The sequence below is a fragment of the Panthera uncia genome, chromosome F1, assembly GCF_023721935.1.
Source record: "Panthera uncia isolate 11264 chromosome F1, Puncia_PCG_1.0, whole genome shotgun sequence".
NCBI classification, from domain to species: Eukaryota; Metazoa; Chordata; class Mammalia; order Carnivora; family Felidae; genus Panthera; species Panthera uncia.
This window is the reverse complement of record NC_064813.1, coordinates 62256643-62277541: the sequence shown is the minus strand read 5'-3', so window position 1 is coordinate 62277541 and position 20899 is coordinate 62256643. Positions and strand designations below refer to the sequence as shown.

Below are 20899 nucleotides of genomic sequence, written 5' to 3'. Positions count from 1 at the left end.
CCACAGGTGAGGGGCACCTAAGTCCGCTGTGGCAAAAAGGTGCTGAAGAGGAGGCAGGAAAGGTTTCCTGGAGGCGTGACAACTGAGCCGATTTGGAAAGGGGACCGAGGAGTCAGGTGACAGCAAAATGCAGCTCAGGCAGAGGGCACAACCTGCGGAAGTTCACGAAGCCAGACCCAAAAGTGGGTGTGGCTGAACCTCAAATATCTCCCTCTCGCAGGAGCCTGGCCCTTCAGATTGGAGGTGGGAGGAGAGAATTCTGGAGAGGTGGGCTGGGAGGCTGAGACACAGGCAGGGCCAGTTTGCAGGGGACCTCCTGTCTCCCAGACTAAGCAGCTTGAGTCCGCCAGACAGCTTGTATTTGTTTGTTTGTTTATTATTTGAGGGAGAGAATCTTAAGCAGGCTCTGCGCTGAGCCCTGACATGGGGCTCGATCCCACGACCCTGAGCTCATGACCTGAGCTCAACCAATAATCAAGTGTCAGATGCTCAACCGACTGAGCCACCCAGGTGCCTCGAGTCCATCAGAAAGCTTTTAAATTTTTTTTTTTTTAATGTTTATTTTTGAGAGAGAGAGAGAGAGAGAGAGAGAGCGCCAGCGGGGGAGGGGCAGAGAGAGAGAGAGAGAGAGAGAGGGAGACACAGAATCTGAAGCAGGATCTGAGCTGTCAGCACAGAGCCTGACGTGGGGCTCGAACCCATGAGCTGTGAGATCATGACCTGAGCTGAAGTCGGATGCTCAACCGACTGAGCCACCCAGGCGCCCCCAGAAAGCTTTTAAAGGGGAAGCCGAGAAGTGACATTAGGCTATCTATTCTGGATAGATCTATCTTATTGTAAATATCTTTCTTTGCTGGCTGTTTGGAAGATGGATTTGACGGGGCCGGACCTGAGGCGAAGAGACCAGTAAGAAAGCTATTGTTGTCCCATAACTGGGAGAAGATTACGCCTGAGCTAGGACAGTGGGAAGACGTACAGGAAGAGAGGGTTTTGAGAAATTCCCAGAGATGCAATCATTGGAACTTGGTGTTGTTAGACTGTCTGCCCGGAGAAAGAGGAAGGGGAGTTCAACAGAACTTCAGGTTTCTAGCACCAGTGATGAAATGGATGCTGGTTCCACCCACTGGGAAAGAGATGGCTGGAGGAGGACACGGTCCTGCATCCTGGGCCTCTATCCATTTCTACAGCTGGAAGCTATTAAGTGCCCACTCTGTGGTGACACTTTATTGGGACGGACAAAAGAGAAGGTCCCTATTACTGAGGAATGTATTGTCTAATTATGGAGCGTGCACGAACAAATTGAACTCCTACATCTTACAGGAAAGAATCGAGCTCTAAGTTGTGTGATAAAAATTATATAATAGGCTAGGCATCCATCGCTCCATTAATTTATTCTCAGTGAGCGTTAACTCTACCAGATAGATAATATCACCATTTTACGGAAGAGAAAACTAAGCCTCAGAGAGTTTAAATAACGTACAGGAGGATCAGTAGACCCACCAGTTTATTAGATGTCTTTATTTGGGTGTCACATGGGCATCTCAAATTCATTAGGTCTTACAATGGAGCTCTACGATACCCAAGGCACAGGCAACAAAACAAAAAATAAACAAGTAGGACTATGTCAAGCTAAAAAGCTTCTGCACAGCAAAGGGAACCATCTGTAAAATGAAAAGGCGACCTACACAATGGGAGAAAATGTTTGCAAAGAACACATCCCGTAAGGGGTTAATATCCAAAATATATAAACAACTCAATAGAAAAAACCCTCAAATAATCCAATGAAAAATGAACAAAGGACCGAGGTAGACATTTTCTCAAAGATCAAAGAAGATGTTTAAATGGCCAACAGGTACATGAAAAGGTGCTCCGCATCGCTGATCAACAGGGAAATGCAAATCAAAACCACAATGAGGTATCACCTCACACCCGTCAGAGCCAACATCGAAAAGACAAGAGACAACAAATGGTGGAGGGAATGTGAAGAAAAGGGAACCCTTGTGTGTGGGAATGTAAATTCACAGCCACTATGGAAAACAGTATGGAGGCTCCTCAAAAGATTAAAAATAGAACTAGCATATGAGTCAGCAGTTCTATTTCTGGGTATATAGCCAAAGGAAACAACATGACTGTCCTGAAGGGATCCATGCACCCCCTTGTTCATTGTAACATTATTTACAACAGCGAAGACAAAAAAGGTGTCTATCACTAGATACATGGAAAATGATGTGAGCGCGCGCGCGCGCACACACACACACACACACACACACACACAGTGGAATACTATTCAGCCATAAAAAGAAGGAAATCTTGCCATTTGTAACAACATGGAGGGAACTTGAGGGCATTATGCTAAGCGAAGTAAGTCAGAGGAAGACAGCTACTATAGGATCTCACTTACCTGTGGAATCGAAGACAAACTCATGGAAACAGAGATCAGATTTTTGGTTGCCAGAGGTGGAGGGGGGAGGTGGTGCGGGAATTGGGTGAAGTTGGTCAAAAGGTACAAACGCCTAGTTATACGATAAAAAAAAATTCACAGCATGGTGACTATAATTAACCATATGGTACATTCGAAGGTGGCTCAGAGAGTCGATCTTCAAAGTTCTCATTACAAGGAAAAGAATTTAGAACGCTGTCAGGTGAATCATTTCACCGTACGTGTACGAAGAAATCATGATGTTGTGCACCTCAAATTTATACAATGTTATCTGTCAATTATATCTTAATAATACTGAAAAGAAAAGGAAAAAAAATAAAATAATACTGAAAAAGAAAAAAGAAAATCATTGTCGACTCCCACTAACTTCTATGTTACCCAACTTGGTGGCTATCCCAGCACGAGAAAGTGGAAAGAGCGTGAGTTTGGGCGTCATAAGACTTAGGTTCAAATTCTGACTAGGCTCGTGCTAGCTGAGTTACTTTTGTGATTATTTGACATCACTGAGACCCAGCTCCATGAGAGTCTGAATTCATCAGGCTGGGCCAATCCCAGACAAGGGAAGGGAGGCTGACTTCCTCCTCCTGGATGGGTATTAGATGCTTAGGGAGGAGTTCAGGCTGGTGGAAGGATGCTCGGGCCCAGGGCTGCCCCTTCTCCTGGGGCCCAGGGACCACCCTGAGCCCTGTTCTTTTGGCAGTTGCCTTGGGGACACACGTCTCTGAGCTTGGTCTTCTATGTACAGAAGTGCTCCCAGCCTTGAGGCACCTGCCTGTCTCAGTTGAAAGAGCATGTGACTCTTGATCTCTGGGTTGTGAGTTTGAGTCCCATGTGGGGTGTAGAGATTACTTGAATCAATAAAAATTAAAAAAAAAAAAAAAAAAAGACGTGCTCCCAGCCTTGGGGCACCTGGCTGTCACAGATGAAAGAGTATGTGACTCTTGATCTTCGGGTTGTGAGTTTGAGTCCCATGTGGGGTGTAGAGATTACTTGAATCAATAAAAAAAAAAAAGTGCTCCCAGCCTTAAGGTCTTCCCCACGAAGCAGACTGAGGCTGGGAGCCGCTGTGGTAGGCCCTTCACATCCATGCTGAGCAGACTTTCAGGGTTAACTGGGGTCCTTACCCTCTTCCCACATTCCTGTCCCAGGGACTGGGGAAAAAAAAAAAAAAAAAGCTCTGCTGGCTATGACCTACTGGGCTAAACTCTCTGAACTTCAGTCTTCTTATCTGGAAAAGGGGGTTAATAACGCCCACTCGCCAGGTCTGTTGTGAACAAGGAAGGAAGTTGACACATAATCGTCCTCTTACCCTCCTTCTTTCCTTCCTCTCCATTGCCACCTGCTCCCAGATGCCAAGCCAGAAGCTGGGGAGTCACCCAGCCTCCTTTCTCTCCCTCCCTCCCTGAAAATGATCACATGCCGTGCCGGTCACTCCTGTCTCTTGACCTGCCATGCCCACTACCTCGAAGCTGAGTTCAGACCCTCATCACTTTCTACTTATTACTGTGGTAGCCTGCTAAATTATTCTCCTACACCCAGTGCCATCTCCTTCTGTCCCATCCTCTATGCTGTTGCTATTTCTAAAATGCAAATTGGATCATGTCTCTTTCCTGCTTAAAATTCTTCATTTGCTTCCCATCACCTTCAGGATAAAAGCCAATCTCTTTAGCATGTCACACACAGTCCTTTGCGGTCTGGCCCCTGTTTGTCACTCTGGTCTCATCTATTCCAACCCCACTTCCCTCTCCTGATCTAACACATCACATTCTGGCTCTAGAGGTGCTTGAACACTTAGAGATCCCCGAACAAGCTGGGCTCACTCACCCCTGAACACGAGCCCTTGTTATTCTGTCTGGTTGGAGTTGCCATACACACCTCAGCTTCCAAAGCATCACCCCCCACCCCCCCACCACTTCCCTGGTCCTCCCGATCCACATGGCCCTTCAGGCCCCCAAGCGCAGAGATTGCCTTTGGGAGACTGCGGGTCAGAGCTACACTTCTGCACACACTTATCAGTCACACCACTTACACATTGCTGAGCAATTGTTTCTTTCAGATTCTGTCAATCAACTGTGAGTCGTTGAAGCCAACAGTGGCCTCTTTCTTTCGTTTTTCAGACCCTGAGGGTTTGTATATGCCAGGCCCATATAATAAATGCTTATGGAATGAAGAAAAAGGACATGCATTACGGTCTGATTCCAAACTCACGCTCTTTCCACATGTTATTATTTGTGACTGCATTCACTTAGCAGGTATTTAATGGACACCCACCTTATACTAGGCATTTTCTAGCAGTTCCAGGTTCCATGATGTCACCGGGACGCATTCCTGTTTCCCTTGTAGTCACTGTCTTTTACAGCTAATCATCCTTTGCTATCCTGGTTCTCCGACGGGAAACTCATTAGGCTTCTAGTCTGATTCCTGACTCCATTCTGGCTTCTGAGCCGTTCCTACCTGCCATGTTCGCATCTGACATGTGGCTGACCTCACTCAGGTGTTCGGGTTTGAGCCAAACCTCCAGTCTCAGTCTGCTTTATTCTGTTTGGTCCCCCAGGTTCCGGTTCAAACACTTCCCTTCTCTTCTGTCACTTTCCCTACACTCCCCCAGACTCATATTTTGTCCAACTGCAAAATCCCCATCTTGCTCTCCCTGCTCCTCACCTTTCTCTTGCCAGATCAGCCCTGTTTCCTCTGGAAGAATAATCTAAAAATGCTGTTTGTACAAAGGTCAGGTTTAAGTTCCTTATTCTGATATTCAAGGCCCTACACATCTCCTGTAGCTTCCCTATTCACCAACCAGTCTTTTTTAAAAAAAAACAGACAAACAAACATGCCACTGATGAGTTTTCAAAAACTTTTATGTTTATTTATTTATTTTGAGAGAGAGAGAGAGAGAGAGAGAGAGAAAATCCCAAGCAGTCTCCTCACTGTCAGTGCAGAGCCTGATGGGCGGCTCAGTCTCACAAACTGCGAGATCATGGCCTGAGCTGAAATCAAGAGTTTAGTGCTTCACTGAGTCACCCAGGTGCCCCTCATCAACCACAGTCTTATTTCATTATTTTTCTCTTAACACCCAGAGGCCAGATAGATACATCTTTTTTTTTTTCTTCTTTCCATTTCCTTCCACTATTTGCCTAAATATTATCCTTCCCTTGAGGCCCAACCCAAATCCCATTTTCTGCAGGAAGGTTTTGGTCTTTTGGTCCTGGACCATGTCTATCTTCTTTGATCTATTACTATTTACTATGATGCAACTTACTGTTGTACACACTGCTGGGTATATAATCATCTAAGTAAGCCAGATCTGGCCTCCTGCTTTTTTTTTTGCAGAACCTATGAGCTGAGAATGGTTTTTATATTTAAACTTAAAAAGAAGAAAAAGAATATTTCATGACACATGAAAATTACGTGAAATTCACACTCCAGTGTCCACAAATAAAGTTTTATTAGCATATAGCCACCCTTATTGTTTATGACTGCTTTCAGGCCGTGGCGGGAGACTTGAATCATTTTAACAGAGACCACGATGCCTGCAAAGCTTACAATATTTACTCTCTGGTTGTTACAGAAAAAGCATGCTGATGATCTCTGACCTAGGACCTTAAATTCTCTTTATAATCTTTGCAGAGCTGTTTAAGAACTTGGGAGAGGGGCGCCTGGATGGCGCAGTCGGTTAAGCGTCCGACTTCAGCCAGGTCACGATCTCGCGGTCCGTGAGTTCGAGCCCCGCGTCAGGCTCTGGGCTGATGGCTCGGAGCCTGGAGCCTGTTTCCGATTCTGTGTCTCCCTCTCTCTGCCCCTCCCCCGTTCATGCTCTGTCTCTCTCTGTCCCAAAAATAAATAAAAAACGTTGAAAAAAAAATTAAAAAAAAAAAAAAGAACTTGGGAGAGGTGTGCTTCGTTACAGGCAATCTTTTCAATACTAATTAACCATTCATTAGAAAGGTGGGGGTAGCCAGAGGAGCAGGTTGCATAGAGTGAGTAGGAGCTAGCCTGGTTAGAAACTGGGTAACTTAGGCAACCAGATTCCCATTGGTAACTGAGAGTCAGAGGATCTCAGGTGGATGGGGGAAAAGACGTGATCTTTCCCCCTTCTTCTCTGTTTCTGATCTAGCAGAGAAAGTGTAAAAGCACTTTGGTCATGGATAGAATTGTTGAATCATGACATTGTACACCCGAACCTAATATAACCCTGTATGTTAACTATAATGGAATTAAAGTTTTTTTCATTACCAAGGAATAAAAAAAAAAAGTGAAAATGTGAAAGCACCGAGGATCCAGCTAGAGAAAGGGTATTGAGGTCTTATCTGAATCTGGTTGTTGAAAAGAGAGCAGTGGTTCTTGGCTGAGAGTAGCCCAACTATAATGACTCAGTTGTTACAGGCCATGAAGGAAACTATCAAAAGGACGTCATAGCTGAAGCTGAGAGAGTTTGGTTTTGGCACACTGAAACTCTATGGAGGCTTTACATCTGCCTAAAAGTTTTTTCAATGGCTTTACAGTGCCTAGAAGTATCTAGGCAAGAGGATTTGAAGGATTTCCTTAAAGCAGAAATGAAAGCTAGATAGTTAGATAAAAGGGAGTATCAGTGGAAGTTCTTGGGGAGTTCATGACTCTCGCCTCTGTGTTTGACTTCCCTTCATCTTGCTCAAACCATATTTTCCCTCTGAAACTTAGACGACATAATTATTTTTTTTTATTTTTTTTTTAACGTTTTTATTTTTGAGACAGAGAGAGACAAAGCATGAACGGGGGAGGGTCAGAGAGAGGGAGACACAGAATCTGAAACAGGCTCCAGGCTCTGAGCTGTCAGCACAGAGCCCGACGCGGGGCTCGAACTCATGGACCGCGAGATCATGACCCTACCTAAATTGCAGGAAGACACAGGCCAACGGGACTTGCATGTTGAACCCTATTTCAATGGCACCAATAGGTGCAAAGTCATATTAAGTGTGTCTCCTTTTTTTTTTTTAATGCTCTCAGCATCATGCCTGATACAGTGGAGGGCACATCGTCAGACTGAGACTGAATGAATAAGCAGTTGTAAATTCACTCTGCTGGGGAGCTCATTACCTATTCAAGTGGATGCTTAAGGGACCTTTTTTCTTTTTCTTTCTTTTTTTTTTTTTTTTTTGCATTATATGGGAGGTAAGACAGGTGAATCGTAAACTGTCTTTCTACTCCTAAGATCTAGAATATTCTCAAACAGGCACTTCACAATTTCCCAGCTCTTTGCCATGGAATCCTGTCCACTTGCTTCTGTCTCTGAGTCTCTCCTCCCTCCTCTCTATCTCTCCCTCTCTTCCTCCTTTGTTCCCTTTTCTTAATCAGACTGCCGTCCTACGACTAAATCTTAATCTGCAACAACTCTCGGCTTTACCCCTTTCATTCGGATACCCTCTTGATTTCCTTCCAGTTCTTTCTCCGCTGTCTCGAACTCCCGCACTCCTTCCTTCCCTCTCCCTCCTCCCCTCCCTCGTGTACCACTCCCTCCTCTCCCTCCTTCTTTGCTCCCGCGACTTCACTTTCCGCGCTCTCTTCCCCCGACGGTCTCCCCCTCCTTCCCGCTCTCGGACCTTCTTACCCTAGTTTGGAAATGCAGCAGACCGCTGGGCCCGCCACCATTGGATGCGCCGCGCCGTCACTCTGCGGCAGGAGGCGCTCCTATTGGTCGGGCCGGAGGCGGGTGCGGCGCCGACTATAAAAGGAGCGCCCGGCGGAGGCGCGCGGAGCGGCTCCGACAGGACGGGGTCGGGAGGGGACCGGGCGGGCCGGGAGCCGGTCGCCGAGAGCCGGGGTGCGGGTTCCGGAGCAGCGGCCCCCCCCCCTCCCCGCACCAGCCTCTGCTCCGCTCGTCGGCCGGGGCTCCCGCCTCCGAGCCCCGCCACCCGCGGCCGTCGCCCGCGCAGCCCCGAGGGCCCCTCGCCTCTGCTGCACGTGCCGCGCCCCGTCCGGCCGCCGCGATGAGCGAGGTGAGCTCCGGGCGAGCCTGCGGCGGGGAGGCCGCGGCGCGGGAACCCGGGAGCGAGGGAGGGCGCGGCAGCCCCGAGTCCCCGAGCCCTCCGGGGGCGCCCCACGGCCCCTCCGGGGAAGCTCCCGCCCCGGGCGCTGGGAAGCGACTGCAAGACGGAGGCTTTCAGCCCGGCGCGTTGGATGGAGCTTTTGATGAGGGGGCGGGGGGGGGTGGATTGCGGTCTCAGGTGATAAGTCGCCTCCTCGGGATACCGCTCTCTGCATCTGTCTTAGCGCTGCGAGGCCACTCGGGCTTCCCTGCACTCCCCGGACTTCGGAGAGAAAGGCTCGCCTGTACCCTCCTTCTCCAGGCTGTGCTGCACTCGCTCCTTAGGTAGCATTCAGCCACAACCCCAGCCCTCGCCCCCTGTGGGCGTCACCTCCCCCCTTTGGGGAAGGTGGCATCCCCCCCGCCCCCCATTCAGACGGGAGCCAACCATTGGAGGGACCGGTGCTGCTATTCAGAAGCCCCTGTTGTGGGGGCACGTCCACTCCTGGAGCCACGTCCCCTTCCGGAGAGGTCTCCCTCTGCAGTGTTTGTTACAGCCTAGGTCTTTCTGGCTGGCTCCGTGGCATCCATCTGAGACAGAGCCAGTCCATCAACTGGGATTTTCTCTTTTCCAAGGACACTGTCCCTAGGTGGGGGTCAAAGCAGAGACTTGGAAAGACCTCTCCCATTGTTTGAATGCATTTGGAGGATCCAAAAACCAGGATCTCCCTTCCCAAGTGAAGTCAGTATGGGCTAAGTAGCACCGCAAGCTTGCCCTCTGCACCCCCCTTTCCTAGTACCCAGGATCTTGTGATAAATCCGGCGTCTCAGCCACATGCCAGGGCCCAGCCCTACGACTTCCTAGCTATGTGGTCTTAGGCAGGTTACTAGATCTTTCTCTGCTTCGTTGTTTGATCTGTAAAATTGGGGTAATACGGATCGTTCAAGTGATTAAATGAGATAATAATATGCAAAAGACTTAGAACAGTGGCACAGAGGAGGTACTCAATCCACATTAGCTATCTATCGTTACTGTCTCCCCGTTTCTGTTTTGGAATATTACAGAAAATGAGCGCGAGAATTCTCAAGAATACCAGGTTAGTGAGGGGACAGGACCCTGGAACCTAGGTCTCAATTTAGATCTTTATCTCTAGTAGGAGCTCTACTAAGAGTTGTCGTCCAGGGAACCAATTAGTGCCCACGGCTGTGTTGTGTTGGTTGCTATGTCCACTGAGTTTATCCTGGAAAATTCAGCTAGTCTGGGGGCTGCAGACGAACCAAAGTGGCTTCAAGTCCCTCACCTAGTTGTGACTGTGACCAGGGCAGCCTTTCAGAAAGAGAAGGAAAGAAAAATTGTTCAATCTTCTTTCCACTTCTTTCTTTCTTTTTTTTTTTTTTTTTTAACATTTAAAAAAATAGTTATTTTTGAGTGAGAGCGCACAAGCAAGCAGGGGAGGGGCAGAGAGCAAATAGAGACGCAGAATCCAAAGCAGGCTCCAGGCTCTGAGCTGTCAGCACGGGACTCGAACCCATGAACCGTGACATCACGACCTGAGCCAAAGTCAGATGCTTAACCGACTGAGCCACCCAGGCGTCCCCTTTCCTCTTGCTTCTAATGTGAGCAGCCCTGATATGAGAAGAGAGGTTTCCTTTGCCCTCTTTTCAGTGAGCTCTGGAGTTCAAGGCCACCTCTAGTGTTTCTAAATCTGAAAGTTGCAATTCAAGCCGTCCCCTGGGAGATTGTGACCTGAAGGCTATGCCAGCGTGAATATGTGTGGTTAGCCTGTGCTTTGGGGGGGGGGGGGGGGGGGAAGTGCGCAGACTCTCTGTAGGGCACGCTACAGGGGCTGGCATTTAGGGTGGCATTTGGTGGAGGGATGAAGCTGTTTCGGTGACCAGGAAGACCGTTTGGTGTGTGAAGGGAAAGTCAAGCCTTGACTTCGTGGCGGAACTTGGCTAGCCTCACTCAGGAGCTCGCTCGGTAGAATGATGACTATAGGATCCTCGGATGGGGACTAGGTGTCTGCGTGCGCAGGGGTGCCCAGGCCGTCAGAGTGAACTGGTTCTAACTAGCAATTTAGTTCTCAAGGCTGCCTTCTAATATGGAGCTGAGCCTGGCTTCAGGGATGAGTATTTATAAAATCCAGAAGCAGCCACCTGAGTCTACGCAGAGACTAGCTCTTTCTGAACCAGATCCCCAAGGGGTCTCTGCTCCCTGAGAGGCCAAGACCCGGCCTGTTTTCTTCCTCTGGTAGGAAAAAAAAAAAAAAAAACACGATAAAAAGCGGAAGTATTGCCCAGGGCTCTGGAGCTCCAGGGAGACGCCAAACCTCTCCACCTCTCCCTGGGCAGCCCCAAGGCTCTCCACCTCGGGCTGCCCAGGAAAGCCCCGTGCACCCTAAATCTTATATAAGCTTCACCCCCCCCCCCCCACACACACACCACCTGTTTATTTTCTTGCTTCAGAGAAACTGCCTGAAACGAGAGGATTTGGGATCTCCTTACGAGATTCCCATTTCAACTGAAGAACCAAAACCGGAGAGCAGTCTTCAGACATAGTGCAACCAAGGAGCAGGGGTTCCGGTGGGGCTGCTGGGGACGATCTCCAGCTCCTCTTTGCCTCCATGGCTGTTTGCTGTCCCTCAGTACTGCAGCAGAGCATTTCCCCATAAACGGACACGTGTGTGTGTGTGTGTGTGTGTGTGTGTGTGTGTGTCCATGCGCAGGGGAGCTGCAGGGGACTCAGCTTCAGCTTGCTGTATTCACAGCTGCAGGCAGGACTTGATTGCTGTGAATCACGGTCTATCTCTTGTCGTTTCATAACTTTTCGCTGGTTTCAACGAAGGATGGGAATGGGAGATGCACGCCGTCCCCGGGGGCTCTGTCCCATAACCCCTCGTGACACTCCTACGGTGTAGCCGGCTGCTTACAGCACAGATGCAAGTTCTCCTGTGATCCTGTCGCATTTTTCAACTGTGAGGGGCCCAGCTGGTGCGATCCCTTGGTCTGGCCGTCCTTCTGTTGAAACGGGGGTCGTGGGTGCCTGGGAACTGTGCTCACCATGTCTGTCTTGTGTTTTGGCTGGCAGGGGCCAAAAATCCGTTAAACCTCGCTAGGAGAGAGCTCAGAACTGGTACTCCCTCCTTTATCCTCCTGCTGGCTCTCGTCTTAGGTACTGGCAATGGGATATCGCATTTGGGAGATCACGTTCTCGTTCGTGTGCATATCTGTCAGAGTCTGCAACCTTCCCCACAACGGAAGCTTGGGCAGGCCTATACCATTCTGTTGTCTTCTGTGAGCCAGTTGTTAGGGAACCTGGAAGGGACTTGGAGGAAATCCAAGTTTCCCTCTCTCTTCGGTATTTTATTATAATTATTACGGTTCTATTGGACATATAAAACAGAAGGGCTAGCTACTTAATATTGGAATGCCCTCCACCTCTGAAAATAATCTGTGTTCCAAAGTGAGGGAAATCAGAACTTGGTTCCAGAACTTGCTTTCTCAGTCACCCATCCAGGTCGTTGGCTTTAGCTGCTTGAGTGAGAGCCTCTCGCTGGTAAAAGTGGATGACTGTTATCTCCTAGCCAGGAATTGGGACGACTGTTTTTCCTAAGCCGCAGCTGTGGTCTGTTGCGTCGTAGAATGTCACGGCTCTATAAGGGCAGGCGCCCATAAGCAATGTGGCTGGAGTTGAAATATGCAAACCTGAGGCATCTTTCCTGTCTGTCTGTGGAGGGTCTTCAGGAATGCAAGTGATGGAGATAGGGTTGAAGGGGGAGAAGAGGAAGAAGGGTCAGGTGAGTAATTGTCCTTTCAGAGCAGTGGTTCTATGAATGCCTCTCCCTGTTTCCTGTTTCTCTATAGTCCCAAATTGCCCTTCATGAGTTTCTTTTCTCATGGAAAAAAATTTTGGGTGCGCGGGTGGCTTGGTTGGTTGAGTGGCTGACTCTTGATTTTGGCTCAGGTCATGATCTCACAGTTTGTGCGTTCAAGCCCTGTGTTGGCCTCCACACTGACCGCACAGAACTTGCTTGGGATTCTCTCTCAAAATAAATGAAAGAAAGAAAGAAAGAAAGAAAGAAAGAAAGAAAGAAAGAAAGGAAGAAAGAAAGAAGCTTGGTTTGCAAAAATTCTTCAAGATAGAAATACAGATATATCTTTCACCAAGAAAATCTCAAATAACCAAACATTTTATTATTTAAAAAACATTTTTGTAACTAGGCTTCATGCCCAGTGTGGAGCCCAGCACTTGAACTCACAACCCTGAGAGCAAGACCTGAGCTGAGGTCAACAGTCAGATGCTTACCCGACTAAGCCACCCAGGCGTCCCTGTCCAAACGTTTTAGTGATATGATTTTAGATACGTTAAGAAGCCCTAAAGATCATCTGATCCCATCTTCCTATCTTAGAAATGAGGAAACAGGCCCAAAGCTGAGCTAAGTGTACACAACACTACAACGAAGACTAGGGCACAGACTGCTCATTCCAAAAGAACTTTCCATATGAGCCCTTTAATATGTTACCCCAACGAGCATAGAATGCCGTGATTTATATGCAACCTTTAAGGAATAGGTCCCAAGTACTTTCTACAGGAAATCTAAGCAATGTGATTTAATACCTGCTGAGCAGGAGGGTAGAGGGAGACGAGAGATCCACGGGAGATAATATTTATCGACAGGGTACATTTTGGTAGGATACTAGGCAGGGCAACTACTGTCCCTAATGCAGGATGTGCAGTCGCCCTGAAAATGGGTGCAGTGAATGTGCTCAAGTGGCTCAGGCAAGCTAACAGGAGAGACAGTGAGGGGAAACCTGGAGGCCCCCTTTTCCTGGGTTCTTAGTTTCCGGTGTCCATCATCGATCCCCGGAACTGCAGAGCATCAAGGGCCAGAAGGAGCAGTTTTCTGTCGGAAAAGAAAGAAACGAGAGCAGTTCTCTGACGTCTGGTGAAGTTTCGACTTGGAGGGCCCAGTGCAGGACAAAAGATCTCGCAATAAAATTGGTGTACCTGCTAACCAAACAAGGGCCCTTTCATTTGGGCCACTTGACTTCCAAGAAGAGTAGTACAAAGGCTTTGGGAGGAAAAGTCTACGAAGGGGGAAAGAAGAATGTGTTAGACCTGCAAAGTAAGTGTTAGCAGCCTACTAGGATTCCAGGATCCGAAGCGCGTGCTTTTCTAAATCCATGCTCCAGACTGGCTGCTCAAAATGCCTTGACTTGCCCCAGAATTGTTTTACCCGAGGGAGTAAGCCAAGTCGGAAGCAGATCCCAAACAACTTTTTCCAAGAGCTCTGCATCCCTGCGGGTGCCCATGAGCAGGTGCCCCAAATCCTGGACCTTGTCACATTCTCCTCCCTGAAGCCTCGTTATTGCTTCGTTCTAGGCTGACTCCTGAAGGCATGCCCACCTGAGTTTCCCAGCAGCGCCCCCCCCCCACCCCAGGGAAAGAGGTGCCATTTCCCACTCTGTTGTCCTTGGTGCTGCCTCCCTCCCACACAAAGCCCTCCAGCTGAGTGTTTGCTTTGTAGGCTGTGGGGGGATTAATACGTTTATTTTGGGACATTAACGCCATGGGTGGGATGCACATTGAAGATTATAGTAATAAATGATGCCTGGCGCTGCTCGCTCTCCCCCACCCCTACCCTCAGTGTGGGGTAGAAGGCACAGCTCCAAGCTGTGTGCAGGGCACCGCAAAGAACCGCTCATTAAACTGTGGCAGCCCATGCTGGGGGGACGGCGGGGCTGTTGACTCACCGCGTGCCATGAGCTAGCCTGGCCCGAGGAGTTCTGCCTCTGGCTCCAGTGGGGGGTATGCTATTCCAGGCACCAGGGCTGGGGTGTCTGAGGGGCCGGGGGGGGGGGGCAGGGGGGGGGGGGGGTGCTCGGGAGCTCCGACCGCTCAGGTCCAGTTCCTGTTTTAGGAGGCATCTGGGTTCCAGGATATTTGGCTCACATTCCTTATATGAGGAGAAGAATGTGTGTGTGTAGGACCTGAAGTAAGAATTCCCAGTTCTCCTTCTGTTGTTATCTTGAGGGTGACCTTGAACGAGTCTTTCAGAGGCTGTTTGAAGACTGCAGCTGGTTGCTGCACTGAAGGAATTGAACCGGTTCCAACAGTGCTCCCAACAGCAGGCTAGGGTCTCGCAGAGGCACCCGGACATCCCACGGGCCTCTCTGAAGTCCTTCGGCAGCGACCTTCATCTAGCATTGGGGGAAGATACGTCAGCAGGGGTGCAAGGGTCCCTGGGGACCCTCTTTGTCACCACTTGGAAGCAGCTGCACGAACTCCTGTCTCCCGTCCCTTTCTGCACCTCTAACGCAGGCGGGGAGCTTACGGAGCCGGGGATTTATGTCTCTACCAAACCAAGGAAGGGGTTGGGGTCTTTTGGGGGCTCCTGTTTCGGAGTTTGACGATTCAGGCCCTTTTGAGGTTTCCTGCCCTGGGCTGTAGGGCGGGACGCTGAGTCCCTGTGCTTCTTCATCTGAACCCTGTGATTCCAGCAGCACCAGAATGTGTAGATGATGTGTTTTCATGTGCAAAGCATCCCAGCCGGATCATGCAAATCCAGGTATGGTGAGGTCCTCCTTTGTTCCTTCTGTTGCCGCCCCCGAACAACCTCTTTCAAGAGCCCAGGGGGAAGAGGAGTGCGGGGAAATCTGGGTAGTTTACCTTCTCCAAGGTTGGCTCTAACTTGCTGCTCGGAGCAGAGGGGGTGACACTGTCTTGCCTATTCTGGTGACAGTGGTTGCCGTGGCAACACCATTACAGATGAAGAAGACAAAGAAAGGAAGAAACGCAGCCCTTGAAGGAGGCAGAGGGAGTCAGGCCTAAAGTGATAAGGTACCTATTCCCCAGTGGTGGCAGGAGGGAAACGGTACTTAAGTCACCACCAGTTTGACTGTTCTCAGGCGTTTTGCCAAGACAATGCTAACAAGCCATCCTTCTGATTGAGCAGATTTGCAATGAACAGATTTGCACAATCATCGTTTGGATTCAAAAAATAAAATGCGTGTCTGTGTCTTAGAGGTTTGTTTTTTTTTTTTAAGTGTATTTATTTATTTTTGAGAGAGGGAGTGTGTGCGTGCACATATAAGCAGGGTAGGGGCGGAGAGAGAGGGAGAGAGAGAGAGAGAGAGAGGGAATCCCAAGCAGCCTCCGCACTGTCAATGCAGAGCCCAACACGGGGCTCAAACCCACGAACTAGAAGATCATGTCCTGAGCCCAAATCAAGAGACTGATGCTTAACTGACTGAGCCACCCAGGCGCCCCTAGAGTTCTTTGAAATGAAACGTGAACAGGGGCACCTGGGTGGCTCGGTCGGTTCAACGGTTAAGCGTCCAGCTTTTCGGCTCAGGTCATGATCCCCCGGTTTGTGAGTTCGAGCCCCGCGTCGGGCTCTGTGCTGACAAGCTCGGAGCCTGGAGCCTGCTTCGGATTCTGGGTCTCCCTCTCTCTCCGCCCCCACCCTGCTAATGCTCTGTCTCTGTCTCTCAAAAATAAACAAATGTTAAAAAAAAATTTTTGAAATGAAATGTGAACACTTACGGAGGTGCTGTATAGGACCCCCTTCCTGTGTACCCGGGAGTGGCTCCAGGAGTCTCCAGGACTGCAGACCTGGGCGGCTGCTGCACGGAATACAGTTTCCATCCACGCAGACTATTGTTGGGCCCTTTATCAGAGTTTAGAGCCATCGTCAGCATTTCTGGGGACAAACATGGGGAAGATGGAGATTGTGATTTCCAGCATTGGTTTAGAGTAAAAAGAGCTCCGTCATGAAGGTCCTGTGGTTGGAGAATAAGCCTCAAGTCCCCTTAGACCAATCCTGGCATAGTCTTCGGCCTTCAGGTCTCTTTAGGGAAGATAAACTCTGTAGCAACTTTAGTCTTTGATTCCAGGACTTTAACCAGGCAATTCCCCAGTAACTTGACCTATTCCTGTATTTAACCCAGGATTATATTACCTCAAAATACTAACTATTTATTTTAATACATGCTAGGCATTTTACATACATTTTCTCTAGTTCTTTTCACCCTTCAGAACAGATACTGTCTCTTTTCTGCAGGTGAGAGGTCTGAGCACAGCAAGGCTAAGCGATTTACCCAATGTCACACAGCTAGGAATGGCAGAACTGGGATTTTTTTTTTTTCTTTTTTTCCAGAGAGGGCGCGAGTGAGCGAGCAAGTAGGGGAGGGGCAGAGAGAGAGGGAGACCCAGAAACCGAGGCAGGCTCCAGGCTCCGAGCCGTCAGCACAGAGCCCGACGTGGGGCTTGAACCCAGGAGCCATGAGATCATGACCTGAGCCGAAGTCAGACCCTCAACCGACCGAACCACCCAGGCGCCCCAGAACTGGGATTTGAAGATCGTCAGTGCAGACCCGGGATATGAAACCAGATCTGTCTAGCTCCACCTAATGTGCCATAGCACTCCTTCCGGGAATTTGAGGCTGGAGAACTTTTTAGTTCACATAAATATCTGTTGGGTACCTCTTCTGTGCAAGGCCTAGGTTGCAGTTACTGTGACACGCAAATAAGCGGTAAATATGGACTGTGCTTTCGAGGCAGTGGAATCTGGTAGGTGGTAAGGGTGGGGGAAGGGAAGCCAAATGCACGGTAGCTGTCGTACAGGCGATAGGAGGTACGCTTCCGGACAGGTTCTCCTTCGTCCTCAACTCCTTTTCAGGCACAACGTACCGACGCAAGGAAGAGCAGTGACCTGGCTTCTGATACTCTTAACAGCCTCTGAACTAGCTATAGAGTGGAGGCCCTCAGCCAGCTGAAAACAAATTTGCTTTCAGAAATCCAGATGAGGTGGCAAATAGAGCACAGTGGGAACTCTTTCGTTCATTCGACAAACCCTGAGTACCTAAAGGCCTTGTGCTAGACCCTGGGGGTACGGTAGTGAGTTAAGGTAGACACTGCCCCCACCTCATAGGAACTCACACCCAAATGGAGGGGACGTACATTCGATATTTGACCACAAAATTATGATTTAGTTACACGAGTGATAAGTGCCACCAAGAGGAAATCCTCGGCGCTGATTAAAACATAATGAGGGGTGCCTGGGGGGGCTCAGGCAGGCGTCCAACTCTTGATTTCAGCTCAGGTCGTGATCTCACGGTTCGTGGGTTTGAGCCCCGCATCAGGCTCCACGTTCACAGTGCAGAGCCTGCTTGGGATTCTCTCTCTCTTTCTCGCTCTCAAAATAAATAAATCAACAACAAACATAATGAGGGCCCTGGCCAAGTCTGGGTAGCCAAGAAGAGCCTCCCGGAAGAAGGACCCCTTGAGGGGAGCTCTGAAGGATAAGCAGGAATTAATTAGATAAGGGAGTAAAGATAAGAGAATCCTGTGCCAAGGTCCTGAGGTAGGAAGGCATAAGGTATGTTCCAGAGATGAGGTTACTGAGGCAATCAGAGGCTGCATAATATAGGGGCCTTTTGACCACAGTAATGATTCTATTCTTCATCCTAAGACCATCGGTAACTGCTTGGGCTATTGCACTGGCCCACCTAGGAAGCAACTGCGTTAGGGCAGCAGCGGTGGAAAGAAGTGACGGGAGTGAGAAATCCTCAGGAGATGAAGTTAACAGGCGTTCATACTGAATGGGACACACAGTGTGACGGAAAGAAGGACAGTCGTCGGGGACAATTTCCGGGTTTCTGGCTTGTGCAACTGGATGAGATAGAGAATATTTGCAGAAGACAAGGTTGGGTAAGTAGGATTATGAGTCCGGTTTGAGATGCATAGAGCTTGAGGTTTCTGGAGGCCATCGGGTGGAGGTGTTTTGAAACCCACAGGAGGGCTCTGGGACAGAGATGTCCATCGGAGTCGGCAGTGGCCGTTCAGAATGGCAGCCACTAGGCACCTGTCGCTCTTTAACTTATTGAAGTTAACCAACGCTTGACAACTAATGCTTAACTTAGGAATTAAATAAAGTTACACATTTTATTCCTCGGTTGCACTGGCCACATTACATAAGTACTCAACAGCCACATGGATGCCGTATACCAGACCGCACAGATCTAAAACATTTCTATCATGGGGCGCCCGGGTGGCTCAGTCGGTTAAGCGTCCGACTTCAGCTCAGGTCACGATCTCACCGTCCGTGGGTTCGAGCCCCGCGTCGGGCTCTGTGCTGACAGCTCGGAGCCTGGAACCTGCTTCCGATTCTGTGTCTCCCTCTCCCTCTCTCTCTGCCCCTTCCCCGCTCACGCTCTGTCTCTCTGTCTCTGAAAAATGAATAACCTTTTAAAAAAATAAAAAATAAATAAAAACAAAACATTTCTATCATTGCAGAAAGATCTGTTGCAGTTCTATGGCAAACTTTTTCTGTAATGGGCCAGATACTAAATGTATTTGGCCCTGTGGACCATATGGTCTCTGTTGCAACTACTCAACTCTGCTGATGCAGAGCCAAGGAGCCATAGACAACATGTAAACGATCGGTGTGGCTATAAAACTTTATTTACACAAATAGGCTACAGATCAGATTCGTCAGGGAGACTGTAGTCTGCCAACCCCCATTCTCCGGGACGGTACATAAATGATGACTGAAGTCAGAGGTACGGATATGATCCTCTAGGAAGAGAGAACAGAAGGAGAGTCTGGCTCCAAACCTCGAGAGTCTCCAATACTTAAGCATTGGGCAGAAGTGCCCAGGAAGGAGAAAAACCAGGAAAAATCATGATGTGCCAGGAGCCAGGGCAAGCATGTGGGTCGAGAAAGGCGAAACGATTTGCGTGTCGAATGCCTCAAGTCAAGCCAAATGGAGTTGGCACCTTTGCATTGACTTGGTATCATAGAGTCATTGCTTGTCCGAAGAGTCATTTCACTGGAGTAGGAGGGGCAGAGGAGGGGTTGAAATGGGTTGGAGAGTCTGGAAGGTGAGGAGACGGAGACAGTAAGTGTTCAGAGAGCCCTGCTGTGAAGAGGGGAGCCGTGAGAGGCCCTAGGCCCACCCCCTCCCCCCAGTCTGTCTTACTACCCTGCCTTTTTTTTTTTTTAATGTTTATTTATTTTTGAGAGAGAGAGAGACAGAATGCGAGCAGGGGAGGGACAGAGAGAGAGGGAGACACAGAATCCGAAGCGGCTCCAGGCTCTGAGCCGTCAGCATAGAGCCCGACACGGGACTCGAACCCACGAACCGTGACATCATGACCTGAGCCGAAGTCGGACGCTTAACCGAGCGAGCCACCCAGGTGCCCCCTACTACCCTGCCTTTCTAAGTGCTCCTTCTCAGTCGTTGTTAGCTTCTTGACCTCCCCTTAACCCTTTTCCACACTGAAGACATTAACATAAAATTTCTATGTAGTAAAATGGACCCTTATCAGTGTGTAGGTCTGTGAATCTTGACAAACACATGTGGTCATGAAACCACCACCACAATCAAGATACGGGTCAGTTTCATCATCCCCAGATCCCTCCTTCGCCTTTGTCACCACCCCTCCCGTGACCTCAGCCGCCACTGACATGATCTTTCTGTGTTCCCTATAGTTTTGCCCTTACAAGAAATGTCATATCGTTAGAATCATACTATGTATACGTAGATTTTTGGGACTGGCTTCTTTCACTTAGCCTAACGCTTTTTTTTTTTTTTTTTTTTTTAAGTGAGCTCTACACCCAACTTGAACACAAGACCGTGAGATCAGTAGTCACACGCTCTATGGACTGAGCCGGCCAGGCGCCCCCTAGCCTAATGAATTTGAGGTTCATCCATCATGCATATCGTTGTATCAGTGGCTTATGCCTTCTTTTAACTGCCGAGTAGTATCGCAGCGCACGGACGGACCACGCTTCGTTTATCCCTTCCCCACGTGAGGGACATGTGGGCTGCTTCCAGTTTTTGGTGATGACAAGTAGGGCTGTTACGGGCATTCATTTCCAGGTGTACGTGTAGGGGTTTTCATCTCACTGGGAAAAATCCGTAGGAGGGGGATTGCTGGGGTCAGCAGTGACGGTGCCTGAGAAACCACCAAGTGGCCGCGCCCTTTTGCGTTCCCAGCAACAGTAGACGGCGTTCCAGGCACTCTGGATCTTTGCCAGCAAAGATGGTTAGAACAAACAAACAAAACGAAAAAACCACGAGAGTAGTGGCGTGTAATGGTACCTCGGTGGGGTTATAATTTCAATTCCCCAAATGGCTAATGATGTTATGTATCTTCTCTCCTGTGCTCATCTGTCACCCATGTATCTTCTTTGGCAAAGCGTCCAAATATCTTGCCCGTGTTTACAAATTGCATTCACGTTACCGAGATTTGAAAGTTGTTTATGTATGTGGGATATAAGGCGTTTGTCAGACATGTGATTTGCAGGCATTTTCTCCTAATCTGTGCCTTGCCTCTTCAGTCTCTTAGGAGTGTCTTTCTAAGAGCAGTTCTTACTTTTTTTGTTTTAATGTTTTATTTATTTATTTTTGAGAGACAGAGAGAGAGACAGAGAGAGAGAGAGAGAGAGAGAG

General features: G+C 48.9%; 1 protein-coding gene across 2 annotated transcripts in view; it reads left to right on the top strand.

Moving 5' to 3' along the window:
• Window positions 1-8184: 8184 nt before the first annotated feature.
• Window positions 8185-20899, top strand: part of PCP4L1 (Purkinje cell protein 4 like 1) — a 23230-nt gene continuing 10515 nt past the window's right edge. Inside the window, exon 1 of one of the 2 annotated variants that reach the window (XM_049634622.1) lies at window positions 8185-8412. In XM_049634622.1, the coding sequence (XP_049490579.1) occupies window positions 8404-8412 (9 nt within the window). In that variant the 5' untranslated portion in view covers window positions 8185-8403. Of the gene's footprint in view, window positions 8413-17468; window positions 18154-20899 lie in introns of those variants that run through there. The other variant, XM_049634621.1, reaches the window with a different exon arrangement.